This window comes from Rutilus rutilus, assembly GCF_951802725.1.
Source record: "Rutilus rutilus genome assembly, chromosome: 12".
Taxonomy (NCBI): Eukaryota; Metazoa; Chordata; class Actinopteri; order Cypriniformes; family Leuciscidae; genus Rutilus; species Rutilus rutilus.
Genome location: NC_140217.1, coordinates 24,414,699 through 24,424,813, shown reverse-complemented (window position 1 = coordinate 24,424,813; position 10,115 = coordinate 24,414,699). Strand labels below are relative to the sequence as shown.

Below are 10,115 nucleotides of genomic sequence, written 5' to 3'. Positions count from 1 at the left end.
ATGCAAGTGCTTAAAAATGTAAGTCTTAAATGAGAATAAGATTCTTAAAATGACCTGTAAATTAAAAGATGTTCATAGGATTATCCCCAATGCTCAACTTTTCAACCTTTGTTTGTCTGTTAAAACCACAGAATGCTATTGATAATATCTCCTGTTTAAATAAATCAAAATGAGGTCCACCATGTCTGACTTCTATTTGAATGAAACCAATGTTAAATGATATGTTTTATTTTTGGTTTATATCAAAATAAGTACATTGCAACATATTTACAATAATTCCTTATTAATAGTTTGATAAAGAATTGTTTACTCGGTTGTCAAATGAAAGTGAAAAAACGAACAAAAAACTGTACAATATTGCCACAAAAGGCTAACAACGAGTATCAAGTGAATTGGAAACTGGTTAAAAAAAAATACTGAAGCCACATTGCATTGACAATGTACAAACACATTGGCCAATGAACCAATAAAAATCACTTTTATAGTTTACGGGCCAGTAAACAGCAGTTCAAGCAATTAAATTCAATACTTACACACTGCAATTTTAGTATTGGAGTGTTTGCGACTCACAAATAAAAGATACAAAGGGTTTACAGTATTACATGGAGGCTACATGACAACATCAGTCTTACACCACAAATAAAAATAGACGAATAACACTTTCTGCGAGAATAGAGAACCATGTGCGATTCGAAATACATACAATCAAAACTGACGAACGTCAGACATTGTTCAACCGCAAGGAATTCTCTCAACAATGATTACAATTAACACTAAAGCTCCTGCTGGGAGGAAAATGTTTGTTTTGTTTTTTTTATACAAAAAAAAAAAAGAACAATCACGTAGAAATATACCGTTGGCCATTTAAAAAAAAAAAAAAAAAGAAGGAAAGAAAGAAAACCCAAACGTTCAGTGTGTATTTTATGAGTAGTAACAACAGCATTTCTTAAGTGCTTCGTCTCAAGAAACAGTAAAAATGACAAAACAATCTAGCAAAGCACCATTTCCCCTCAGCCACAGCTGCTTGCGTTCAGGAAAAGGGGCTTGAAATGACAACCAGAGCTAAATCCACCAGAAGATAATGAAACCATAAAGGACTTTAAGTGCATTTTATCTGCCCATTTAAGTTTAAGTGAACTAGACTACGAGGCTCACAGTTTTTTTAATCATCACTTGCTTAGGAAAACTGTGAAACGATCTGGACCAACACCAAGTGTGTTAATATAAAACAGAGAGTGTGTGCGTGTACTGTAAATGTACACTGTTGCCGTTGTATGCGTGTATAGTGTTCATTCGCCCTCCTCCTTGATGCGCTGTTGCTTGTTGCGACGAGAATCGGGAGCCAGGTCAAAGGAGAAATCGGTCCAGTCATCCCGCGGAGGGAAGGAAATGGTCTGACGGAGAGTGAAGCGCACCGCATCGATTACGCGCTCGCCTCTGGCTTCGGTGGAGCCCACGCTAACAGTGGATGTCCCGCTAGAGGTGCGCAAGATGTGGGGAGGTGGAGAAAACTCCATGGTCTGCCGGTACTCCATGATTCCTTTCCAAATGTTGTGCTGGTATTCTGAGGGAATCTTCAGCCTGGACAAGTCCTGTGGATGGAAATACCACAGAGCTCATGAATACAGCAGCCACTGCTCTGATCTCCGAATCCTGACATTTACTGTGCTATGGTTCCATGTTGAACAATTCTAAGCGATGTTATCTTAAGGAGACACCTGACAAATAGACACTAAGGAGAAAGGCAAATTCCTCACCTCCAAGTTGTAGTTCTCAATCTGGTAGATATTGGTCAGTCCTTGGGCTGTGAAATAGTCCAAACAGGCTGAACAACCCAGCCTCAACAGGAAACTGCAATTGACAGATATTAAGCTTTTAAACAGTACTACAATAACGCCATTTCCCTTTCACGTATGTGCCATTTTAGAGAGACTTACTGCGAGTGTATTTGTGTACCTGGAAATACTGTTGTCCATTGGGTAGGGTGGCGGAGGTGTGCAGTGAGAGGAGGGCACCATTTGTAACTGAGACTGCAGGGGGTTGGTGGGGCTCAGGCCACTCATGTCCGTGTTCATGGGAACAGGGCCGCCCATCATCGGAGGGGTCACTGAAGGGAGGGGAAAGTGTTGAGACTGTAATAAACCTCAAAAAAAGGGAAATAAAATAACACTTTACAATAAGGTTCAATGTGTTAACATCAGTTAATGCATTAGGTATCACCAACTAACAATGAAAAATACTTTTACAGCATAATCATTTCTGCATATAATAATACAATTTTGACATTTCAAGTTTTGTAAATTAACATGAATGCATAATAAACAAACATGAATTAACAATGAACAATTCAACGCTCAAAAGCTTGGAATCATAACGATTTTTAAAAATAAAATGTTTTTAAAGTCTCTTAGGCTCAGTGAAAACAATAATATTGTGAAATATTATTACATTTGCAAAGAACATTAATATATATTTTCTATTTTAATATATTTTAAAGCTGGATTTTCACCATCATTAATGTAGTGTCATATGATCCTTCAGAAATCATTCTAATATGCTGATTAGATGCTCAAGAAACATTTCTTATTGGCATTAATATTTTTGTGGAAACCGTGATACGCTACCATACAATTATTATTATTATTATTATTTAATTAATTAAATTGATCAAAAGTGACAATTTATGTCACAAAAGATCTTATTTCAAAATAAATGCTGTTTTTTTGATCTGTTCATCAAAGAATCCTGCAAAAAAAATATTATTTTACTCGGTAATAATGGTAACACTTCACAATAAGGCTCCTTAGTTTGTTAACATGAACTAAGAATGAACAAAACTTATTCAGCATTTATTAATCTTAGTTAATATTCATTTCAGCACTTAGTTATACGTTGCATTAGCTAATGCACTGTGAACTAACATGAACAAACAATGAACAGCTGTATTTTTATTAACTAACATGAACAAATATTTATAAATACTGTAACAAATGTATTGCTCATTGTTAGTTCATGTTAGTTAATACATAATGTTAACTAATGAACCTTATTGTAAAGTGTTACCGATTAACATTTCACAGTATTAAAGGTATAGCGGAGGATTTTCTTTTTCCGGGTGGATCATCAAGACTATTGGTCCTCCTAAGTGTCAATCATTCTGGTGATATGTTTACGTAAGGGCGTCGTACGTGCTCGTGCACACGATTCACACGATGGCGTGCGCTCAAAACACAGGTTGGGCTTCCCACTGATGCCTCAGTCGCGAAGTTTCTACTTGACAGGTAAAGTTTGGCATGCTATTTGGAGAAATCCATTTAAAATCACTGCTAGTAAAAGTTAATGTAAGCTATGATTAGCTCGTGCATGCTCTCTTGTGCACACGTTTAATAGGCGTTCCCTCTCAGGAGCAGGCAGAGTGTTGCATGTGCATTTTTTCAAAAAGTGGAGAGGGCGGTTCTTTTCTAAAATTCGGGAAAATCTTCCGCTATACCTTTAATGATTTTTACTATATTTTTTATCAAATAAATGCAGCCTCTGTGAACATTAGAGTTTTTAAATTCCGAACTATATGTGTATATACACACTTTATCATACATATAGTATAGGCCTATATGTATTTGTTAATGCATTGTTTGTTCATGATACTAAATGCATTAACTAATGTTCCCGATTTATTTTTTTATTTATTATAAAGTGTTACCAATAAAATAAAACTATGTTATATTTCCTTGTCCCAAACCGCAATTATTATAGCCTATGTATTCTACTCTACTTTAACACCTGAGGGCACCAAATATGCATTAGGTGATTTTAGAAAACATGAAACCTGAGGCACACTTCACAATGCAAATTTATCATGTGTAAGTAAATTTTGACAGTGTGCCGAAGGGAAGGCGGATTGTCCCACAAAGATCTAGTTCAATTTTAAAAGGAAACTGTCTGTCAAAGTGACACTGAGAACTGAGAGTTTCTCAAGCCCAGACAGGATCTCCTTCACTGAGGAGAAAGGTTTCGGAGACACTTTCCCATGTAAAATTAACTTCAGAAATTGCTTTACATTGATTATAATATCTTTTGTTAGTCCTAACATATTCCATTTGTAGATAGACTGTAAGCATCTATTAATTTGACTGATGATTAAATAGAGTCCTTACTGTCAGTTAGTCCTCCAGCCATGCTGGATGGGGTGAGTGTGTTGCGCTGTTGGGGGTTGATGAGCTGACTGACTGATGGCAGCTTGTTCTTGCCGAGGGTGGGTGAGCTGGAACCGAAGGAAGGTTGGGGTGGCAGAGAGCTCCTGAGGGAGAAAGAAAGTACAGGTTCTGATACTGTCATTGGATATTTGCCTAAACTATAGTGGACGTCCAAATGACCCAATACTGAACTCTTCGTATATACAGGCAAATTAAATGTGTGCTACCTTGTCATGATTAAATGTTTTCTATAAATGTTTTGGACACTTTGTGCAAGGTCTCTAACATGTTTTTGTTGTTCTGCAATTCTCAGCAAAGAGCTATACACATGTATAAAAAATCTATATATTCTGGTGTAGAGAAAAACATTATTATTATTATTATTTTGGCTGAATTAACCCTTTAATGCCATATTACACAAATACGTCATGTAAATTAACAACAGGAACAACAGGGGGAAAAACTGATTTATTGACTCATATAACATGACATATTTGTGTAATATGGCCATAAAGGGTCAAGTAAGCCAAACAAAAAATCATTTACTCTCCCACATAAAATTTTGCTTTCTTTTCTGGAACATAACAGGAGATATTTTTAGAGACGTCACTGAAAATCAGATTGGTTTGGTTAACTACATTCTTTAAAATATATATATATTTAATATGTTCTTTAATATATATTATTCTTATAAAAATATAAGAAGAAAAAAAAAACAGATTTGGAGTGACTAGAGTGAGTAAATGATTTTTGGGTGGTTTAACCCTTTAACTTGCATATGTTGCTTTCTTTGTTCGCATAATGTATAGTAAAAACACTAGGTGTTTCAGTTCATTGATATTTTGAAATGCCCTGCTGACTGAAAGGCCCTGACAATTCAAGGAAAAAATGAGATAAAGGAGTGGAAGTGTAGGGATAGGACCACAAAAGCAGAGAAGTTATTTATTGAATAGTAGTAACTGACAAAAGTGCAAGAGCCTTTGAGAATACAACAACCAGTATTTTCATATGAAACAACAAAAGGATCTGTCAACACTGTAGCATTCACTTCCTTTTCTCTTAACTGCCATGTACATAGCAGGAAATACATTTTTTTTTTTTTTACGAAAATGCACAAATAATCAAGACAAAACGCACAAAAAAAACTGCCCAGCAGTACACTTTACAAAACATGACCAGCATTATCAAAATTCAGTCATCAATAAAGTCTATCCCCCCACGTTTATAGACAACTCAATGAGTCCAGCTCCAATAATTAAATGAAGACAGAGGCAAAAAACAAAAAGCTATTTAAGATAAACCATCATCAAGAGCTTAAAGAAAAACTATGAGTCCCATAAAAAGGTGTGTGCTTGGTTCCTGGTCAGTTTCGACATTCAGGATTATTTAGAGAGATAGAAAGAAGAAAAACAGATGGAAAGAATAGAGAGAAAGAGAGAAATAAGGTGGTCAGCTGACAAGTTGCTATACTGTTTATGTGCAATGGGTTTCTGTGCAATACCAGCAGATCATAGTAAATGCTGAGGCAACAAGCCGCCTCAGTCACAAGGGCCCTTTAAGAAACATCAAACACGAAAAATGAAATGTTTTAAGAAACTTTAGACACTTCAGATTATTGAACAACAATACTAATGCAACTAAATCTGAGTGTACGTTGAGTGTAAGCAAATTTAACACACAAACGGATCATTTCAATTGATAAACAAGCGCCATAGTCTGGATAATACACTTTTGGAGGGGCAAAATCATGCAATGGACTTTCCAAAAAAATATCTAAAACGACTTCACTTGAGAGCTCACATTTAAAACGAGGTCTTCAGGTGGTAGAAACAAAATCCTGTGTTCAACCTATTTGTGGCATGTAAAAAGTCTAGGAGTTACCACAGGTGACACTTTGGAGAAGCACAAGGAGCCCCTTGAGGGGTAGAGGATGAGATGAAGAAGAGATGGAGATAGATGAGCGAAGGATGCTCTGAGGGAGGAGGAATGGGATTCCTATTTTCAGGAAGCACTGAAGCGCCTCTTCTGCTCACCTATTGGGTCCAGAAGCTCAGAGCGCAAACGGGCCCTTATCAGACTGTAGAAAAGAATCAAAGATAGACAGTGAGAAATAGAAAGACAGGGAAATGCAGGAAGATGTGAGGAGAGAAGAGAGAAAAAGAGGTGGAGGAATAACAAAATGTCAGGAAAAATGAAAAAGATGACACCATTTAAACAGATATTACACTGTATCATGAAATAAAAGAAAGAGAGGACCACAGTGATGAGCAGTTGATGATGGGTAAATCAAATAATAATATTAATAATTAATAATATATTAAATATATCAAGTTTTAATAATATAGACTATTATATACAATGTAAACATGCATCTAAAAATCTTCAAAGCCTCATTCATTTAAATAAAACTACATTATGTGATTTAAAGGTGCTAAAAGATATGTCAACCAAAAAAAAAAAAAAAAAAAAAAGGCTCATCAAACCATGTTGAAATATTTGATATTAGGATGCATGATATATTTATTTTCCCTCTTTTAGCATGCACACAATCGTTCCACAAGATGGCAGTAAGTTGCAACTATGGAAGTAATTTCAGTATTTAAACTTTAGAGACAGTGAGAAAGAACAAGAAGGAAATCAACAAAATAAAACGACCAACCCACTGAATCTATGACAGAATGAGCTTTATTTAAAACAGAGAGAGAGAAAAAAAAAGATATAGTTAGAAAAACTTTTTTATGAAAGAAGAGGGAATTAACAGCATGCAGACAAAGCTGAAAATGATCAAACCACACTTGTGCCAGGAAATGTTAAATAAACGATCTACCTATTTAATCAGGACAGGGATGCTTTCGATGTGTTAACAGGCTACTCAGAATATAGTTTTGGAGAGTCAAACGATGCACATTTCCTTGTTCTTGTACATAGGGGACAAATGAACCCTATAATCACCAGCCTTTCTTTCACATTTTCTCACACTAGAGCTGTTTGAGCAGTTTATAGTTCTAAAACTCAGTAGAGAATTAGCACTTTTAAGCCATTGGTTCCCTTTGGAATATCTATGGGTTTTTAGTGTGGCTGTTATTTAAAAGTAAATGTGGTCTGTGGTTAATATTAAAGGATTTTCACATTTTGTCCTATAATATAGAATTGCCAAAAATATGTGAGATTATGTAACCAAATCTTTATTTTACTCATACATCGAAAAAAGGCTATTCTGAAAACCCATTAGAACTTCCCTAGGGAATCCATGGCGAATCCAGTTGACCTACAAACTGACGTCACTGAACAGCTCAGTTGGGTGTGGATGGTTTAAACGGTCTTAAGGAAATTTACAGGAAGACAATCACTGACATTTAAATTCTTATTGTCAGACATCAGTTACTGACTAATTTTCAGACATTTGTTGTCAAAAGAGAAGCTGTCAAAAGCATTCATTAATGAAGGGTGACATTTAAGGAATCATTGACAGGTCTCTCCCTCCCCCTGTTGAGCACTATTACAGCAGGTACAGAATGTGCTTCTGAGGAAATTATGCTAAAGGTTAAGGGCAGACTTAATATGCATTTACCTTTAAGACCAATACAAATGTGCTTGCAGAGTATAAACTTGTTTCTGTGGAAATTTCTGTGGAAATCTTAACATCATACAGTGAAGAAATCTGAATAAATCAAAGCAAGGTACACCCTTAATATGAAGCCAAGCAGAATGCAAAACATAGCTAATATTATGTAAATTGCTGACCATAACAGCAGGGTTTGATTAAGATCTAAGCTTTTAACCACATCATCAGTGATGCACAACACAAATCTCATGCAGATGCAATCCAAACGCATACATTCACGCTGTAACCAAGATTGTATCATCAGTGTGAGAGAATTAAACTGCCATGTTAACTTCAAGTGTTTGCACCCTCATAAGAGGTGGAAATTAATGGCTGATCAAAAGAAACAAAAACCTGAAATTGCAAAGTCAGTTCAGTCAGTTAATGAGCAATCACAAACATTGAAAGCAAACAGGCTGATCAAGTTATTAAAACACACTGCCACAAATATAAATCTATGGGTGGACCTTGCTAGCACTGTGTAGTACTTGCCTATAGTTTTGCTGTGGCTAGTCACATTATAAAAAATGATGAACTGAGGATCAATTCCCCATATTATTGTTTTTCTCAATTTTCCAATGAGGCAGAATCACCCCCATTTTATTAGGGAATCCTTCTGCATGTGTAAGGTACTCACTGTTTCTGCAGTAGGTTCTGCTGTTGCTGTCTGTATGACTCAATAGTGTGCTGAGGGAGGAACTGCATGAGTTCCAAAGACTCTTTGATTTTCACCAAAATCTCATAGATTTCACGGCCTTTAATCTGAAGCACAGAGAGGAAGAGAGGAGGGATAAGTCTGGATGTCAGACTCTTACATTATGCTTACATTATTTTTTCTTTATTATTTATTATCTTTTCAGTATCAAATATTTTTTGTAACACTTTATGACTAAAGGTATTCATAATTCATTTATTAATCTAAATTAATGTTCATTTATGAATACACTATTGTTCATATGCAATTTAAAATACTTAAAAAATACTACTAAAATAATAGTAAAAGTTATTGTTAATTGTTATCATCACCTTCAGTTATAAAACATAGCCTAAGTATAATAATGTTCAATTTTCACAGTTAAAAAGTAGCACATTATACCACAAGGTAACATGTAGTTTGGTGTTTTTAATGGGTTATATAACATAAATAAAACAAAAATGCATTATATAAGCAGGCTTCATAACAACTCTTCCTCATCGAGTGAGGGACTGTTCATTTAGGACCAATTGTCGTGTTCAAAAATAGCTAAATAGAGAGCAACAGAATGGAAGACAACAGGTTCCAAGATGACATTTCAAAGATGTCCACCTAGTGTATGTTTACATTGAAAAATAATAATAATAAAAATAAAACTGTATAAACCTATGCAAGAATAAGTCCTGTGTGAACTAAGTCTTAAATAACCGAAAATCTGATGCTGGAATGTTACAGACAAAGCAGAGATACTCACAGGCAGACAAAACACTTCCTCATCGGTGGATCTTCGCTTCTTGATGGAGGGGTGCTGAGACAGGTGAGAGGCCTGGCGGAAAGCTGTGGAACACAGAGATAGAGGAAGTGAAACGGCTGCGAAAGAAGATCTGCAAGCACAAGATGCGGAGCTAAAGCACAGAACAGGAGGAAAAGTTGCAGTGTGTGTGTTTGTTTGTGTTTGTTTGTTCAAGAGGACATGCAGTATCTATAGAGGTGAGAGGACTAAACCTAGGAGTAAGAAACATGCAATGCAAATGTATTTGTGTTAGATGAAGCCCAGTCACCAGCCCCCAGCACTACTTACGGCGTTTCATACCGTCACTGCTCTTTGTGCCATCGCTGACATGCTGTTTGCGGATGCTGTCTTCGTCAGCTTTGCGGTCACGTCCAGGACACGCGCAGATCCGAGCCTCAAAACACCGTCGGCCCAAAACCTGACCGCTGGAGAGACCAATGAAGAAATGTAAGCGTGTTTCCATTTTTTGTTCTTCACAAATTAGCACAATTTTATTCCGTACAATCCAATGCGTTTTGAAATTGTCTTACTCTCTGGTTTCCAAAGTGACGATGATAAGAATAGGCCGTCTGTTCATCCCGCCAACACAGCTGGAGTTACACATGAAATTGTACAGGATGGTTGTGAACTCTGTGCCCACCTGTTAATGGGGAACAACCGTGTCATACACCACACAATTGTTCATTTCTGTAGAGCTGTTATGCTGCTGTTTTAAATGAACATCTGTTAGGAATGATTTCAGGTGTGCAGGGTATGTAGGGAGAGCCAGGTTCACTGAGCAGTGTGTGTGTGTACCTTGTAAACCCTATGTTATGTTATATTAACCATACT

The 10,115-nt window shown here is 36.2% G+C and overlaps 1 protein-coding gene across 13 annotated transcripts in view; it reads right to left on the bottom strand.

Annotated features, from left to right (window-relative positions):
• Positions 1 to 187: 187 nt before the first annotated feature.
• The window catches only part of tp63 (tumor protein p63), a 42,578-nt gene continuing 32,650 nt past the window's right edge, over positions 188 to 10,115 (bottom strand). For 3 of the 13 annotated variants that reach the window (XM_084427017.1, XM_084427026.1, XM_084427027.1), the window contains 8 exons: positions 9,815 to 9,924; positions 9,573 to 9,709; positions 9,246 to 9,328; positions 8,435 to 8,559; positions 4,155 to 4,297; positions 1,957 to 2,143; positions 1,758 to 1,851; positions 215 to 1,592 (listed from right to left, as the gene is read on the bottom strand). In XM_084427017.1, the coding sequence (XP_084283143.1) occupies positions 1,290 to 1,592; positions 1,758 to 1,851; positions 1,957 to 2,143; positions 4,155 to 4,297; positions 8,435 to 8,559; positions 9,246 to 9,328; positions 9,573 to 9,709; positions 9,815 to 9,924 (1,182 nt within the window). In that variant the 3' untranslated portion in view covers positions 215 to 1,289. Of the gene's footprint in view, positions 1,593 to 1,757; positions 1,852 to 1,937; positions 2,144 to 4,154; positions 4,298 to 8,434; positions 8,560 to 9,245; positions 9,329 to 9,572; positions 9,710 to 9,814; positions 9,925 to 10,115 lie in introns of all 13 variants that reach the window. The other 10 variants (XM_084427023.1, XM_084427019.1, XM_084427028.1 and 7 more) reach the window with 9 other exon arrangements.